Source organism: Phyllostomus discolor, chromosome 14 (assembly GCF_004126475.2).
Source record: "Phyllostomus discolor isolate MPI-MPIP mPhyDis1 chromosome 14, mPhyDis1.pri.v3, whole genome shotgun sequence".
Taxonomy (NCBI): domain Eukaryota; kingdom Metazoa; phylum Chordata; class Mammalia; order Chiroptera; family Phyllostomidae; genus Phyllostomus; species Phyllostomus discolor.
This window is the reverse complement of record NC_040916.2, coordinates 17,775,801-17,793,887: the sequence shown is the minus strand read 5'-3', so window position 1 is coordinate 17,793,887 and position 18,087 is coordinate 17,775,801. Positions and strand designations below refer to the sequence as shown.

At 42.0% G+C, this 18,087-nt stretch overlaps 1 protein-coding gene across 2 annotated transcripts in view; it reads right to left on the bottom strand.

Annotated features, from left to right (window-relative positions):
- ACBD6 (acyl-CoA binding domain containing 6) overlaps positions 1–18,087 on the bottom strand; it is a 127,749-nt gene that overhangs the window by 11,379 nt on the left and 98,283 nt on the right. The window contains exons 7-8 of one of the 2 annotated variants that reach the window (XM_036015732.1): positions 7,953–7,983; positions 5,362–5,662 (exon numbers count right to left, since the gene is read on the bottom strand). In XM_036015732.1, the coding sequence (XP_035871625.1) occupies positions 5,619–5,662; positions 7,953–7,983 (75 nt within the window). In that variant the 3' untranslated portion in view covers positions 5,362–5,618. Of the gene's footprint in view, positions 1–5,361; positions 5,663–7,952; positions 7,984–18,087 lie in introns of those variants that run through there. The other variant, XM_028530739.2, reaches the window with a different exon arrangement.

Sequence of the window (18,087 nt, the reverse complement as noted above, 5' to 3'; positions counted from 1 at the left end):
TTTATATATTTGTAATGCCAAAACCTCTAACTAATGATCTTATTTTAGTGTTTAATTATCTTGATTATAACATATATGATATTTATTTTGTTCTTGCTACAATGAATAATACGATCTGAGAGAGAGAAATAGAGGTTGCTTTACAAGATCAATTTTGGGCAGGATTCCTGAACCATGGATGTGTTTTATTAATGTCCAAACTCTCGATAAAAGAAATAAGACTATAAAAGCACACAGACAGACACAGATATCGATATGTGTTTGCTTGCAAACACGGTTCTGAAAAACAGCCTCAACTCACTGACTGAGGTGACCAGTGATGAAGGATTTTCATTTATTTTGCTTCTAGAAGAGATTATCTTCCACAAAATAATGTCTGCTTCAAAAGGACACCAGGACGGTGATGATTTAAGGAATTATGGGGAGAGGACTGGGAGTGTAATCAGAAGCCCCGGCCGCGCGTCCAGGCTCTGCCCCCACAGCCTGTGTCACCCCGTCAAGGTCGCTGGCTCTCTGGCCTCCGGCCTTCCAGTTGCGAGCGCAGGAATAGAGGCCAGGCTCAGGCGTGTGCCCGAAGGGCGGGGAGATCACAGGCCTGAAACCAGCAACACCACTTCCTGTCAGGCCGGGGCTGGACTTCTCCTTTACCCATGAAATTTTTGAGTATAAAATGCATACAGAAGGGTACCAAAACTATGTACATACTTCTTCTGAAGATGAACTTGTCCATATAACTAACTGACTGGCACAAAGATCAAGAATCAGATCATTATTAGAATACTGGAGGCAACCCTGCCTGTTAACTCCTTCAAATGCTACCCTCCCCTTTTCCCCAAGGTCTACTAGGGCTGGAGATGAGTTTTCCTGGTTTTGACCTTTATAAAAATGGAAGTCTACAGTATGTACTCTTTTGTATCTGGCATCTTGAACTTGATAGTATGTTTATGAGAGTCTTTCAAGACTTTGAATGTCGCTGTGGTTCACTGCTGCATAGAATTCCATTGGATAAATCCTTATCTTGATCAGATATCATAATTCCTGAATCTGAAAGTTCCAATGTTTTGTCAACTCAGAACATTATCAGTAAATACATTCTCAAACACCATCCTTCCCTACTTTCTCCTTTTGGCACTCCTATTAAAAAATACCGAACATTCTCATTTTACACTCACTGTCTCTCTTACATTCCATCTCTTTATCTTTCTGTGCCACCTTTTAGAACTAGCTTTCAGTCCACCATTTTTTTAAAAATTGTGCCAATTCTGCACTTTAACCTATCCTTTGTAAAATTTCTGTATTTTTATTTTATTTTATTGAAGTTCTATTTTGTTCTCTTTCAAGATTGTTCCTTTTTGGAGTGTCATTCTTTGGGTTTTGATTCCTTGATTTTATATATACTTATTTTGGTAATTTCTATCTGGTAGTTTTTTTGAAGTCCCTCAAAGTCTGATCCTGTGATTTTTACATCAGCTGAGACTCACTCACCCAGATGCCTCTTGTGATGCTGGACTGTGAGCTCACTCTGAGAAGGGCTTCTTTCTGTAGGAATTTCAGGCTGCCTTGCTTGAGGATGTGCCCTTCAAGAGTTTACATTGGTTTCTGCCAGGTCTCTAGGGATAATCAGCCTCCTCCACACTTACTGTGCTGATTTTGTGACTTGAGGACTCCCGAGACAATCAGACACTGTAACTGCAGCCGCCCAACTTGTGTGAGGTGGGGCTGTTTCCCACCCAGATTCTGGTCTGTGGGAGATAAGCTCCTTTGTCTTCCTCTTCCTTCCTTACACCAGTGGGGCATTTTCTCATCTTATGTTTTCTTTCTTTCATGTTTTAACTGAGTGTATAGCCCTTTGAAGGTCCTGGCTTATGTGCAGGGCCTCGGTTCCTTCTGGCTCCAGAAGTATCATCCTCAGGGTTTGCTGGCTTTGAAACCCAGGTCCACAGTTTTCTCAGATTAGATCCAGTGTGGCCCACACACTCACCGCTGTGGCTATGGGGTCCTTGTTTGTTGGGTGGGAGGTGAAGGACACCCAAAGGCTGGGGCATCCATACCTAGTAGGCGTGCAATAGATATTTGTTGAATGAGTGAAATATAATTAAGAAGGTGAGTCATACTCACAGTACTTACAGGTAATATACGTATATATGGTTCCAAATACAGAAAGTATTAAAAGGCTGATAGGAAAAAATGTTTATCCTATGCTGATATTCTAGCCCCTCCAGTTGTGAAAGTTCCTCTTCCTCTAGACAACCAAAATTAGCTTTTTGTGTATCCTCCAGAGATATTTTATGCATTTACTGCAAATGTGTAGATATATTCATGTCAGCACACTATATACACTGCTCTGCACTTTAATGCTTTCACATGTGAGTATCTTACGAAATTTCTTCCACATCAGTAAAGAAAATGTAGCTTATTTTAAAGCCGGTCAGAAAGCCCGTTCGAAAAGTCCCAACCCAGGTGCGGTCTAGAAATGTATTTTACAGGTGTGAACCCTAAGCAGACACACCCCCACATTCATAAGGACAGACGCCCCGGACGGCTGACCGGGGACGACAGAGTGCCCGACCCGCAGTCTCAGGGTGCATTCAGTCCCAGTGAGCCGCCGCTTCCACAGTTTCTGGGTGAAGGTATGGAAGGGAAACATGACACGTGGCACGGAGAAGGTGCCAAACCCTGTCTGAGCGGCAGGTGAAGGGAGGAGGGGGTGGAAGTAAGCACCGTGTTAGCAGAGCATGTGCGTGCGCCAGTGGGGTGGACGTTCTAAGCAGGGCGGTGAACTCTGAACCTTACAGCAAACATTTTGCAGTAAAAAACACACACACACACACAAAAACTCACTTCTTAAAACCAGGCATCAGAAAAAAAGGGAACCCCTGAATTTTGCACTGAAGGAAGGCCTCACGATCGCTACGAAAGGCTTCTTTCTCCTTTCTGATCATCAGTGGCTGTTTGATTTATGCCTGGTTGCCCAGAATGCCTCCACAGCTGTGGAGGCGGCTGAGAAGTTTTTTTCTGGGTTGAAAATTAGGATTTAGAATGCCAGCTCTTGGTGATGGTGGGAGGGCCACGGGGCGGAATTACCACAGAAGTGTGTCTGAGGAGAGAGAGGCGTGTGCTGTTTTCTGCTACTCGTTTTCTCTCCTTGCCTAGTAAGTGTGTCGCTAGGTGAGTTATTAACTTCTTTGGGTTTCGGTTTCCTCAATTATAAAATGGGAAAAATAATAACTACTTTAAAGGGATGTTTATGGAAAGGAGCCTAGAAACTACTTTACCTGTATACTGTATTGTATATGCACAATTTTAATGGTATTCCTTTTAAATGCATTTGGTGATAAAATATGTATGCATGCATGTATGTGTGTATATATACGTGTAATTTCAGTTAACAAATATTTTAAGTACAGTATATGGAGGGCTATAAAGATAGTAAAACAAATTTTTGGTTATTACAAATAATGCTGCAATAAATGTTCTCAATCATGTCTCATTATACTCGTTTGGCAGTATTTCTAAGGTATACAAGGTCTGTCCGGAGAAAGTCCAGCCATTATTAATATGAGAATGGTTTGTGCAACATCAATGTAACCTGGCAGCCAAGGAGAGTGGACTGGAGTGCCCATGTGTGAACAATAATGACCTCACTATGCTAGTCAGTGGGGGTGGTAGATGCAGCTGAATGAGCATGTGCACTGTGTGGTCATCACAATTAAAATGACGGAGTAGAGCAACAAATTGCATCAAAGTCTGCATTAAGCTTGAACATTCCTCCAGAGAAACTATTCAGATGACTCAGAAGGCTGCAGCTATGGGCACCTGGTCATTGGCAGCTTCGTCACAACACACCCACCTATGCATCATGTCTCCTGCAGAGTTTTTTGATGAAACATCAAATCACCCAGGTGACTCTGCCCCCCTAAAGCCCAGATTTGGTGCCCTGCGACTTCTTGCTTCTCCCCGAACTAAAATCACCTTTGAAAGGGAAGAGATTTCAGACCATCGATGACATTCAGGAAAATATGACAGGACAGCTCATGGTGATCAGGAGAACTGTGTGAGGTGACAAGGTGCCTACTTTGAAGGGCACTGAGGCGTCATTGTCCTGTGTACAATGTTTCTTGTATCTTGTATCTTCTTCAATAGATGCCTCTATTTTTCATAGTGCATGGCTGGATACCTTCTGGTCAGACCTCATATATCTGGAAGCAGACTTGCTGGGTGGTAGACTTTACTAGATCTTGCCAAACTGATTTCCCAAGTGGTTCCAACAGTGGACACTCTCATCAGCAGTGCATGAGAGTCAGTGTGGCTCCACATCCTAATGCTGGTATTAGTAGACGTCATCATGATGCCAGTGAGCAGTGTGAAATTTTATCTAAAGGTTTTAGTCTGCATTCCACGATTATTGTTGGGATACAGTTCTCCAAAGGACTTTCGTGTTTCTGCACCTCTTCTAAACAGAGGTAATGACAGACTTCGTTCTGAACTATCTTTCCAAGAATGTTTGCATAGTGAACTGAGGTAGTATCTCCTTCCAGGGTAGAGGGCAGGCTTGTCTACTGTCCGGTATAACGAAGGCAGTATGTTCTCCAGGGCAGAGGGTGGGCAGATCTGCCTGTAGCTCATTATAAAAGGCTCTAGTTCTCTAAGCTTAGGGTTCCTGAGCCATGACACACTGTGTGTGCAGGACCTCCCTGGGCTTCCCTGTACAGCCCCGTGGGGCTCAGGCTGTTTGCTGTGCGGTTAATAAGTCTTCTGTCTCTGATCCAGGAGTCGTGTGTCTTTTTGCCAGCATCCATAAAACTGTGCCAGGCCAACTTGTTAGCCTGCAAGAAGGTTGTAATCTTAGACTATTGACAGTTATTAGTGAGGTTGAGCATCTTTTCTTGTTATTTACTGGCTATCTGGCTTTTCCAATTTGTAAACTGACTACATTTTGAGGTTTGTTTTTCCTATTTGATTATCTGACTTCTTATTGACTGGGAAAGTGTTCTTGATATATTCTGAATAATGATCTTATGTAGGTTATTTTAAATATCTTCTCCCAAGCTGTGCCTTGTATTTTTACTTTGCTTATACTACCCTTCATTTTATAGAAGTTTAACATTTTAATGCAGTCATGACAACTTAAATAACGATTTGGAGTTTTGGTGTTCTGTATGCTTGCTCTGTATTTGCCCAGGACTCAGCCCCAGGGACAGACAGCTGGAAGCAGGATGGGGAACACTGAAGCCCCTCCCCCAGGAGGAAGGCCCCCTGCCTGGGGGCTGGGAGGAGAGGGAGCCTGTATTCCTGGCTCCTGTGTTCCGCAGCAGTCTTTGACCTGCCAGGCTGTAAGGGGAAAAGGAGGGGGTGATCTTGTTTCAAATGCCGAGGCTCTTGCCCTCTTTCCAAATTTTCACAGGTTTCCTTGACTAGATGGTTCTTCACTTGCTGTGTGTCCTTGGGTCCATTTCCAGAAGTTCGAAATGGCTGTATTTTTAAACACAGGTTCCAGTGTTTCACAGGGCAGCAGGTGAGTGGAGCTCCCCACACTGTCAGGGCAGAAGCTGGTTTCTGCCCTCGTTATTCCAGCTTTGAAACAGCCTCTTGTTATTTGGAAGAACAAGTCCGTCTTCCTAATTCTTCTTCCAAGTGCCTCTGTTATTCTTGCCTCTTTGCTCTTCCATTTAAATTAAATTTTTAAAAAAGATTTTATTTATTTATTTTAGACAGAGGGAAAGGGAGGGAGAAAGAGGGGAGAGAAACATCAGTGCATGGTTGCCTCTCATGCACCCCCTACTGGGGACCTGGCTGGCAACCCAGGCCTGTGGCCTGACTGGGAATCGAACCAGCAACCCTTTGGTTCTCAGGCCGGCACTCAGTCCACTGAGCCACACCAGCCAGGGCTCTTTGTTCTTCCATATAAATTTTAGGACAACCCTGTTAAATTCCACAAAAAGCCTGCTGGGATTCTAATGAGAATTATGAATTTGTAGTTTAGTTTAGGGAAGAATCCATCATTATGATATTGAATTTTCTCATTCATTAACATGGACTATTTCTCTTATTTATGTCTTTTGAGAAAGTCTTTTAAAAAAAGGAATGCAATTTTTTCTCTGAAGGTTTTGCATACTGTAGGATGTATTCTAGGATTTTGTTGCCTTTGTAAATAATACCTTTATATTTTTTCATTTTCTACCCTTTTATACTAATGTTTAAGTTGTGATTTTAAAAAAGTTATCTTGTATTCAGCATCCTTGCTAAACACTGTACTATTAGTTTCAATAATTTGACTGTAGAGACTCTTTGATTTCTATGTAGCTACTTGTATTGTTAGAGATTAATTATAATTTTGTTTCTTTTTACCCATGCCACATAACTTTTATTTCTTTTGTTTTTCCTTCTGTGTAGTTTAGAATTCCAATACAATATTAAAGAGAAATAGTTGTGGTAGGCAACTTTTTCTTGTTTCTGGTTTTAAAGGAAATGCTTCAAATATGCCATCTTTAATAATAATGTTTATACTAGGTTTTTGGATATATAATTTAATCAGGCCACAGAATTTTCCTTCCATTCCTGGTTTATTAAGAGTTTTATCATAAACAGTAATATTCGCTAACATTTATCGAGTACATACATGTGGTTATATACCACATGGTGTTGGACATTGTTCTAAGCACTTTACATGGATTAACTCATTATATGTTCACAACAAGTCTCTGAGGTCATTACCCCTACTTCCCATGAGTAAACAGGTAAAGTTAAATAATGGATCCAAGTTTAGTACTAGAACTAGAAATTGAATCCAGAAGTCTCACTTCAGAGACCAATGTCTTAATCACTTTCCATATTGCTTCTTAGAATAAATGTTGAATTTCTTCAAACACTTTTTTGCATTTGATTTGACTATATTGTTTTTCACAAAATTTGCTAATGTGGAAAATTACATTAATAAATGTCTTAAACTGTTAAATCATCTTTGAATTCCTGGGATAAATTCAACTGGATCATAATGTATCTTTATCTAAAAAATACATTTTATTTAGGATTTTTGCATAAATGTTCAAAAGTGGGATCGACTTACAATTTTCATTTTTCCTGCTGTGTTTTGGTACCCAGGTATACTAGGTTATCACCAGGCTGATGAGTTACCCTAACAGTGAGCCCAATAATTTAGACTCCTAGACAACCCAGTGAGGTTCCTGACATCCAAGCAAAGGCTAAGCAGTAGACACAAGTGGTCAGGGGCATTTGGGCTACTTACTACTGATGGGCAATCTGGGATTCCCAGAACTGGCAACACAGCCTTATGTCTTCCCTCCGAAAAGGTCTCAAGGTGGTTGGCTCTTAATCTGATTCAAATTTTGATGGTTATCTTTTATTCAACCATATTCACACCCAAAAAGGATAAAAGTAAAAATACTTTTACTAGGTACTGTACAGTTTACAGAATACTTCAATTATCTTTTACCGCACTAAGTTTATGCAGCAGCTCTTTAAGGCCACACTATTTCCATCTTACAGATTCTTCTCTATTTTATAGGTGATTTAAATGAAGATTCCTTAATGAGGCTAATTAGCAGGGGAAATGCATTGAAAAATAAAATCTGTTTTTCTTCACTTCACTTCTTCACTTCACTAGAACAGATTCTAGTTCCTGTAGTAACAGTGATTAGCATCTTAGTTGTCACTGACAGTAAAAAGAATGAAGTAAATTTTCAGAGGGAGGTTGGAGGAGCCTTCATCCCTGTTGATAGTACAGAAATGCTCAATTTACTATGAATGTGCCCATAACAATTTTAACGTATCTCCAAGTTTAGAGGTTATTAACCTTTTTTTTAATCAAAAAGTTACTATATCTCTGCTGGTGGCCAGGCATTTTTCTAGGAGCTATATATTGCTGAACAAAGTCGAGATAAACATATAGAGAGGAGTTTCAAATGATTATTAATAATTTAGACACATCTTACCATAATGTAGAGCAGTTTGACCTTCATTGTCCTGTAAAAGAAACAAAAAACACATTTAGAAGTTTAAGTCACTGCAAAAGTGTGGAAGTACATTAGCTACAGCAAATATGTATGACATACAAATTTCCGTAGGTTTATCAGACACAGGAATGAGGAAGTCAGTTCTGTGAGCCTCCCAGTAACTTTTGGCAAAGCTCTTTAGCTCGGAGCAAAGGAGGCTGGTGACTGGAACAGGGGTTAGCAGGGGCTGGGGGACAGAGGAGTTACTGTTTGGGGGGGACAGAGTTTCTGGCTGGGGTGGTGACAAAGGTCTGGAGATGGACGGTGGTGATGGCTGCACGACAATGTGAATGTGCTAATGCCGCAGACCTGCACTTAAATACGGTCAGAAGGTTAATTTTGCATTATGTGTACTTCACCGCCATTTAAGAAAGAGAAAATAGGAAGTAAAAGGTGTGGAGAATAGTACGAGATGGAGCAGGAATGGAAGTTCCCGGTTTCTGTCATTCCAACCGCATCCTTGCCTTTTTGGTGAGGGGAGATACTAACAAAATACTCCCAAGACAAATGTCATCTTTGTGTCACTTGCAAACACAAGTCCTTGCTAACACAGAATGCAAGGCAACTTATGACCCAGACCTTGCATCGCCCTCCCAACTCCTTCTCCTCCCCATTTCATGACCGTCCATTACTGATCAGAAGGCCCCATTTGGACTGCCAGACTCCCACGCCCGTGAACGCTCCTCACTCTGCTGGAAAACCGTCCTGCAATTTTAAAGATAGTGCCTTGCTCTTTTCTCATTTGTTTGTAAAATTTGTCTTGGACATGTTTGAGCATTTGAAGTAGACTTATTTTATAGCCCCTAAGAGTCCCTGTATTTCTTTGGTCTGAGTTCAGGGCGAGGAGGCGGGGCGATGATACACGCGGTGTTTGTTGAGCTGCCTGGGGTTCAATTTTTGCTGACAGCTTCCTGTGTGCTCACAATCTTGGACTGCAAACTCATTTTAAGTGGGGATTTCTCTGCGGAAAATTCTGGGCTGTGTTCCCTGGACTGAAAGTCTTTCCCTCTAGAATGATTTTGCTTTTGTTTCTGCTAGGCACCACAGAGATGTTATCAGTCTGAGATCCTTGTGTTGATTTCTCAGGTTCGGGATTTCTGAACAGGTAAGTAGCATGGATTTAAAGAGGGCAAACCTCCCTCCCTTCCCTCCCCCCCCAACTACCAGGCTTGGAGCACGGGCTAAGACTAATTCTCCGTGTCAACTCTGTGTCAGTGGGATTTTTTCAGTCTACTTTCTTCCCGATGGTGGTTGGTGGGTATGGAGACCGGCCAATCTCTCCAGGTCAACCCACTGTTGGTTTAACGTACCACTTTCTTTTTAAGGCTGTGGGGTTTTAAAAAACTTTATTGTACATCGTTATGACACAGTTCATCTCCTTCAGGACGCCTCCCGGGTCCTCCGGCGGGGTGGGGCATCCCTCCTTCCTACCACCACGGCACAGTCTGCACTCCATGCGCCTGTCCGGCTCTGCCCCGGGGCTGCAAGCCGCTCAAGGCGAGACCTGTGTCCTTCTCCCAGGGCCTGTCACAGTGTCTTCCACACAGTGTGTGCTTCATGAACTGAACGCACATACTAATCTTTCCTCACTGATGTATCCTTCAATCTCTTGACTACCTTTTTTCTCTTCTCTGAGCTTTGATGTGTTGAAGTCCCCACATATCTCCTGCAGTGTGGAGTATAATGCCGGGTGTGATCGGCCTGAACAGTGATGAGCAGGAGACGCAGTTGACAGTTAAGTGGGTGCAGATCGCTTTACATTCAGGTGGACTTGCCATCTTCTCTCTAGACGCGCACAGGACACGCTGGTCACTCTTGAGAGATTCTCTCCCCACATGTATTCTGCACTAATCCTTTCTAACTTTTATTATTTTTCATCATGTCTACATTTTATTAATAATTGTCTTTTAAGGACTTAGTTTTCTTCTCTCCTCAGATTGGGCACTATCAAATGTAGTAAGTTAATTTTTTTTATTCTACCATATGAAGTACTGATAAAAACATTAAATATTTTGCTCAAAACTGATAGAAGAAACACGATTTAAATTATCCTTTTAACATCGAGCCACTAATTATGCTGCTGTTTTCTGTGCAGAAAACTCGGTAGGCAAATCCTGATTTTTTCCCCTTACTGCTAAAAGCATTTTATCAAACTGAATTACAGGCCTTATTTCCAAGTCAAGATTTTATATACAGAACCATGGAAATAACATGCTTCCTAGATGCTCTCTGTGAGCAGAAAGTTCTGCTGAGTGTCACTGGATTTCTTTTTTGTGACCCAGCGACACTGCCACTCCCATGCAGACCCGATCTGCCCTCCCTGCCAGCGTCAGTTCGAAAGACACAGTACTAGGGCAGCAGGAACCGTTCAAAGAGGAATAGCAGACTGAGGGCGGGGATGAATTTTCCCATGTGCCTAGTGAGAGGTTTTGCTGTTATCCAATAATTGGATATTGAATAGAAATTTTATTTTCAAAATAGAATTTCAAGTGAATATATAAGGAGGCACTGAAGGAAACTGGTTATGAGGTATTAGAAGCAATGATAAAAATTATGAGTTAGTGATGTAATTTGGGACAATTTTTAATATTATTGCTAAGGTTAGAATGTACCGCCTCTCTTTATCTATGAGACCTGTGACCCTGTAATAGAATATGATTAAACTAATCGACAATTTAGAAGTTGGCAACTGTATTTTATGATGACTTTTCTCAGAACTTTTCTAGATGCATGAGTGCAGCCTTCGGTCGAAGGTGACAGGCACCCTCCTCACTTGAACTGGCACACCACCCTTTGAGCATGCATCAGGAAAAAGCTGCTATTCATTTGTCCCCTCTCTGAACTGGAATACCATCTATATGTTTACAAACATTTTCCCGTGCTTACCATTATTAACTATTTCCAATAAAACCTTATCAAGCCAATTAAAATCATGGTTACTTATAAATGGCTGTTTTCGAAGACAAGCACAGTGGGGTCAGCCTGCCCTGCCCTGCCCCTTCTCCTCTGCCGCATTCCCCAGCTCGGCACACACTGTGCCTAATCTGAGGCTTCTGAGTTCTGGTGCTGTGTGCTGAAGTGTCCTAGCGTTTAATGGGAAATATTGAGATTTCTTATCTTTGAGCCTTGAACACGTCCACAAGAAATCAATTGGAGCAGGGGTATGAACGCAAGAACCACGACTCTAGCCACAGAACTGATCGACAAGTGGGGAACAAAAAAAAGACAGGAGGACGACTGACCTGTCTCCTAATTGTGCTCTTTCCTGTCATTCCCAGAGTGCCATAGAAAAGTACTTTAAAAAGACATTGACCTGGCTGGCATAGCTCAGTGGATTGAGCACGAGCTGCGAACCAAAATGTTGCAGGTTCGATTCCCAGTCAGGGTACATGCCTGGGTTGCAGGCCATGACCCCCAGCAACCGCACATTGATGTTTCTTTCTCTCTCTCTCTTTTTCTCCCTCCCTTCCCTCTCTAAAAATAAATAAATAAAATCTTAAAAAAAAAAGACACCGAGAATCTTCCTCCATTCTGAACTGGTTATATGTCTAACTACCTCACATGTCTAAGAACAGGTATTTGGGGGAAACAAAGGACGACTATTTGAAATTACTCTTGAGTTAAACTGTAGTCTTTAGGGGCCCAATGTAAATTATTCCTTCATTCCTCCTTTGTGTGCCTAGCACGAAATAAGTACTCAAGTCGTGTTCGATCAATGAACTAGATGACTGTAACTAATGCAAACCCTGTTTAGTTTTTAATCATTATTAATAATTATTTAAAATCAACTACTATATTACAATACTCTATTACGATTATGATGCTTTAATAAAACCCATCATCTTGTGTCTACAAAATCTTTACCTGTTATTCCTTTTTGTATGTTAAAGTGTAATTTGTATCAAAGCAGGACAATGACTCCAAACGTTTTTTTTTTGGTAACCTCAAAATAGGATATGGAAACCCAAACCTTGGTCTTTATAAACATTCTGTTTTAAAATATATTACAAAGAATAAATGGAATTGAATGTCAAGAATGAGTAAGTGAAAGCTTTTACTCATCTGGTTTACAACTTATATCAGCTAATTTTTCTAAATTTAAGTTGATTAAATTTTTTTGGTTGTTTCATTTCAAATGACCACACCAGAAGAGGGTTGTTTGTCATGGTTATTTATGCTTTTCCTTTCTGTTTTAGCTTAAAAGAAATGTTCAAACGTAATAAATATGGAGTTGTTATAAACAGCAGCAAAAACAGTTCCAATAAATTAAAGTTGGCCATACACTTGAAATCTTTGTAAGGGATTATACACTAGGGTAAAATAAAAATACTCAGTTAAATTAAAAATACAGAAAACCACACAATAAAGTTAAAATGTAGATGAATTCAACCATGCTTAACATTCAAAGTACAAAGGCACAGAAATGTGCAGCCCCTACACTATACCTCCATGTCCTTTCTGTTCGAATAAATAAAAATTCATGGGGAACACAAATGACAAAATAATACAGGAGATTTAAAACCCAGACTCTCAGATAAGAACAGGAAAAATGTGCCTGTGGCCCTCACTGTGTGGTTCTCCACCGTCCACGGCAGCTCCTCTCCCCCGGAGGCCTGGTCCTCGGTGCTGCTCCCGGAGGGCTCTACGCTTCCACCCCCTGTTCTGGGACCGGCTTCACGAGCAGCCACTCTTCTCTACAACTTGAAGCAGACCCAGGAGCCTCCACAATCCTTCCTTAAATCTTCTCTCGCCCACCTTCATCTTTTACCTTGTATCATATGAATATGTCTGTTCTGCTCTTACATCTAGCACAAAACTTTGCATAAAGTGAAAGTTCAATAAGACTAAAGAATAAACTACTTGCAGGAACACCAATGTAGTTATACCTCACTGATGCAGGAACTTGACTTTCTGGCATTCTCAAGCACCTGGAAGAGGGCCCAGAGACTGGGGGGAAATGCTGACACGGACCGTATTAAACACGTGACTGGCTGGCTGGCTGTGGAGAAGGGTTCTTCTTGCTGGCTCGAGAACGCAGTGCTAGGCCAGTCCTTTCCTATGAAATATGAGATGCAATGGGAGGCAGGAGAGACATGGGAAGAGACAGGTGGAGGAAAGCAAGGAGTAGAGAGCAGAATTGGTAAGAGGGGCAGCAAGGCCTAATGGTAATTAGAAGAAAGACTGGGGAGCAGTAGCAGCAGCCAGCAGGAACTAGAAGCCGTGACAGCAGCGGCAAGTGGCAGGTATTTTAGACCACAGAGAAGAGCCAGCCATAAAGGGGGCTGGGCCGCATGCCAGCCAGTAGATTTCAGCAGTCTCGAGAGAGAGAGAAGCTTGGCCCTGTGTTTCACAGTGTCTATAAATACTCACGCTACATAGTGCAGTGATTTAAGAAGGAAGCAATGAAGTACTGGATACACTTTAGAAAAAATATTTTATAGAAAAAAACCCTTAAAAATAAAAAGCAGAATGTTCTGCTATTTGAAACCAACACTAATCTAGAATGTTTATCTTTCCAAAGGCTGCTAGATAGTTGAGATTTTGTTAGAGTAAGGGGAAAAGGAAGGAAGAAACATTGGCCGAATTCCTACTGTGTGCTGCAAGTTTTAGGACACTGTTCCTTTTAATCCTCATGGCAACCCCATCACATAAACATTATTCCCATTCTCAAGCTGGGTAAAATGAGGCTCAGAGTTTATATAGAATTTGTCCTGGGTCCCAGGCCCTTGATCTTCAAAACCCATGTTTTCTCAATTGTACAATGCTGCTGGAAAGAAGCAAGGGGAATCAAGACAAGTAAATGCCAGGAAGGAGAAATACGCCTCGACTTCCATTTCTGCAGGTTAATAAAGACAACAGGTGGCCTAAATTACAGTCTCACATCAGTGTGCTGTGTAGCTCCCATTAACCGCAATCTGCAAACTGACACATCTCATCAGAGAGTGGAGTAATCTTCCTCTTTGGGACGGCGCACTCATCTGGACTTCTCCTCGGCTGACTGCTGTACTTTTCCAAGGAGGCATATATCACGGAGCTGTAGCTTAGTCTATGCATTGTTACAGATTAATTTACTAAGCTGGCATCGAGTCAGGTACAGAAGAAAACGGGACCAAACTGCTCTCTCTTCTGAAGGGGGCTCTGCTTACTGCAGTACTCCTGCTATAGTGCTCTACAGTAAAGACTCAATGTACCTCAATCCACTCTACGCTGTATTGTTTGGATGGTAAATAATCACACGTCCAGTGGAGAAACCCAAGAAACGACTCTCTTCATTCCTACTCATTCACTCTTCACAATGAAAATTTTCAGAGTCTGCTGGTCCACAAAACAGTTCTGCATCCGCAGAGGGTGCTATGAAAGAGACACTTTCATTTGTTGTTGGTAGGAGCAAAATGAGTATAACATTTAGAAAATGTTCATTGCCTCTGGTTTAGCACCTTTAGAATCTATTTTTTAAAAATGCTTCAAATATTTAAAAAGCTTTATGAAAAAATTTTAGTTCATTCTAGTATTATCTAGATTAGCAAGATATTAGAAACAACTTAATGTCCAGCAATACAGGAAAAGTTAATGTCAGTTGAGTGGATTATTACATAGCAATTTATTTTTAATTTATATTTTATTGATTATTCTATTACAGTTGTCCCAATCTTACTCCCTTTGCCCCCCATCCACCCAGCACTCCCGACTCCCTCAGGCAGTCCCACACCATTGTTCACATCCACGGGTCATATAAACTCTTTGGCTACTCCATTTCCTGTACTCTACATCCCTGAGGCTATTCTGTAACTACCTATTTGTACTTCATCCCCTCAGCTCTTCACCCATTCCCCCACAACCCCTCCCATTTGGCAACCATCAAAACTCTCCATATCCATGATTCTGCCTCTGTTCTTGTTTGCTTAGTTTGGTTTTTAGATTCCATTGTTGATAGATATGTATTTAATGCCATTTTATTATTCATAGTTTTGATCTTCTTTTTCTTCAGTCCATTTAATACTTCATATAATAATGGTTTGGTGATGATGACCTCCTTTAGTTTTTTTTAAGACTTTATTTATTTTTAGAGAAAGAGAAGGAGAGAAACATCAATGTGTGGTTGCCTCTCACGCACCCCCAACTGGGGACCTGGCTCACAACCCAGGCGTGTGCCCTGACTGGGAATCGAATTGGTGACCCTTTAGTTCACATGCTGGTGCTCAACTCACTGAGTCACACCAGCCAGGGCTTCCTTTAGTTTTTTATTGTCTGGGAAGCTCTTTATCTGACTTTCAATTCTAAATATCTTTGCTGGGTAGAGCAATCTTGGCGGTAGGTCCCTGCTTTTCATGACTTTGTACATTCCTTGCCAATCCTTCCTAGCCTGCAGTTTCTTTTGAGAAATCAGCTTATGGGAACTCCCCTGTAGGTAACTGCTTTTCTTTTGCTGCTTTTAAGGTTGTCTTTACCCTTAACCTTTGGTGTTTTAATTATGATGTGTCTTGGTGTGGGCCTCTTTGCGTCCATCTTGTTAGGGACTCTTTGTGCTTCCTGTACTTGCATGTCTATTTCCTTCACCAAATTAGGTAAGTTTTCTTTCATTATTTTTTTTCAAATAATTTCCAATATCTTGCTCTTTCTCTTCTTCTTCTGGCACCCCTATGATGTAAATGTTGGAATGCTTGAAGTTGTCCCAGAGCCTGCTTACACTATCCTTGGTGTTTTCTTTTTTTTTAAGATTATTTTTTGTTGCTGTTGCTCTGATTGGTTGCTTTGTTCTCCCTTATATTCCAAATCATTCATTTGATTCTTGGCCTGCTCCATTCTACTGTTGTTTCTCTCTAAATTGTTCTTTATTTCAATCAGTATAGCTTTCACTTCTGATTAGATCTTTTTTATGCTGTTGAGGTCCTCACTAAGTTCCTTGAGCATCTTTATAACCAGTGTTTTGAACTCCTATATCTGACAGATTGCTTGTCTCTATTTTGTTTGGTCCTTTGCTGGAGTTTTGATTTGTTCTTTCACATGAGCCATGTTTCTTTGTCTCCTTGCTTTGGCAGCCTCCTGTGTTTGTTTCTATGTACTGGGCAGAGCTGCCATGACTCCCGGTCTTGCTAGCACTGCCTAATGAAGTAGGTGTCCTGTAGGCTCCAGTGGCACAGCCTCCCCAATCACCCAAGCTGGGTACTCGAGGTGTGCCCTTCATGTGGGCTGAGTACACCCTCCTCTTGTAGTTGAGCACTGATTATTGCTGGCAGGTCGATGGGAAGGACTTACCCAGGTCAGTCAGCTGCAACAACTGGCTGTGACCACTGGCCATCAACCTCCGCCCTCTGTGGAGGATCAGCTGTGTAGGGGCAGGGTGGTGGTGCTCTGACATGGTCTGTAACTGTCCACTGGGTGTACAGGCTCTGTGGTTTCCTAGGTGGTGCAGGCCAAGGTCAGCCCCCATTTGTATTTTGCCTGAGGTCACTATGCCTGGGCTATAAAGCAATCTGAGATGGCTGCTACTTGTGCTGGGCTTGGAGATTTCAAGGTGAAGCTCAGCTGTGAATCTAGGCTGGCTGTTGCTAGTGCCAGGCCTAGGGCCACTTAGTAAGAGGTATGGAGGCTGGGGACTCACTGATATTGGCTGTTGCCTGTTTGAGAGGCTCTAGGAAGTTGTAGAGCATGAGCCAACACCAGCCACTCATACAGAAAAGTCACAGTTAACAGTTAACTCCATCCACAGAAACTTAAGGGCCCACCCTTGGGATGGAGTCTCTGGGAATCTCCAGGGTGGGGCAAACAGTATTAGCCAGAGTGATGGAGTCTCAGATATGGCACCCACCTGCAGCTCTGTGACTCTGTTGGGGAGGGCTCAGAGAAGGGACAATGGCCTCTGCCTGCCTTTCTGTCTAGGAGAAAACTGTCCCCCTGCTCTTGTCTCAATGCCAGACACTTCACTTCCTCCTTATATGTCACTGGTGCCTTTCAAGCTGCTATCCTGGTACTGGAGCTCAGAGGGAGTGAGTCTGAGTAAGAATATGTGTGGGTCCTTTAAGAGGAATTGCTTGGGATTCCAAAAGTTTCTTCTACCAACTCAGTCCCCACTGATTTTGCAGCCAAAAGTTATGGGGCTTGTCTTCCTAGCACTGGAACCCTGGATTTGTGACCCTGGTATGGGGCTGGGACTCTTCTCTCCTGAGATACCCCTCCCAAATTTTTATCCAACACACGTGGCTGTGGGACCAGCCAGTTCCGCATCTCCACCCCTCCTACCAGTCTGGATGGATGTGGTTTACTTAATTCTATAGCTGTCAGACTTCCATTCCACTCAATTCCTGACAGTACTGAGTGATGTTTGTTCTACACTTTATCTGTAATTCTGATGTGGTTGTGCAAGGAGGCGAGCCGTGTTTACCTGTGCCTCTGTCTTGACCAGAAGTCTATGTAGCAATTTAAAATGGTGGTCATAAAGTATTTGTAACTTAGAAAATCATACTATTACTAGTGTAATAAGAAAGAGAATTACAATGTTTTTTATAATATCTCAACTTCGTAAAACAATCAAAGAAACAAAATTATGGTATGTTAAAAACATTTTAAAAACCTACTACAGCCCTGGCTGGTGTGGCTCAGTGGATTGAGCCGCTGGCCTGCAAACCAAAGGATCACTGGTTCGGTTCCCCAGTCAGGGCACATGCCTGGGTTGCATGCCACGTCCCTGGTTGGGGACATGTAGGAGGTAACCAATCGATGTATCTCTCACAATTGATGTTTGTCTCCCTCTCTTTCTCCCTCCCTCTAAAAATAAACAGATTAAATATTTTAAAAAACTAAAAATAAAAACCTACTACATATGTAGATGACTAAAAAAGTCCATCGTGTACCCCGTTTTAAAACACACAGCAGTCCACTCTTCAATCTGAGCATCGTAGCATCCAAGCACTGGTTTCACTTTATCCAATTATTCTCCATTAGAAACATGTGTATCAGACGGAGCTGCTTCTGCGGTCCCCATCCCCACCTCAGTGGCCATCAATTGTCACTTAGCCACTACAGTTCATGACAGGCCACAGTTCCCTCCTAAGGATGTCTCTGGACTACTGTGGCT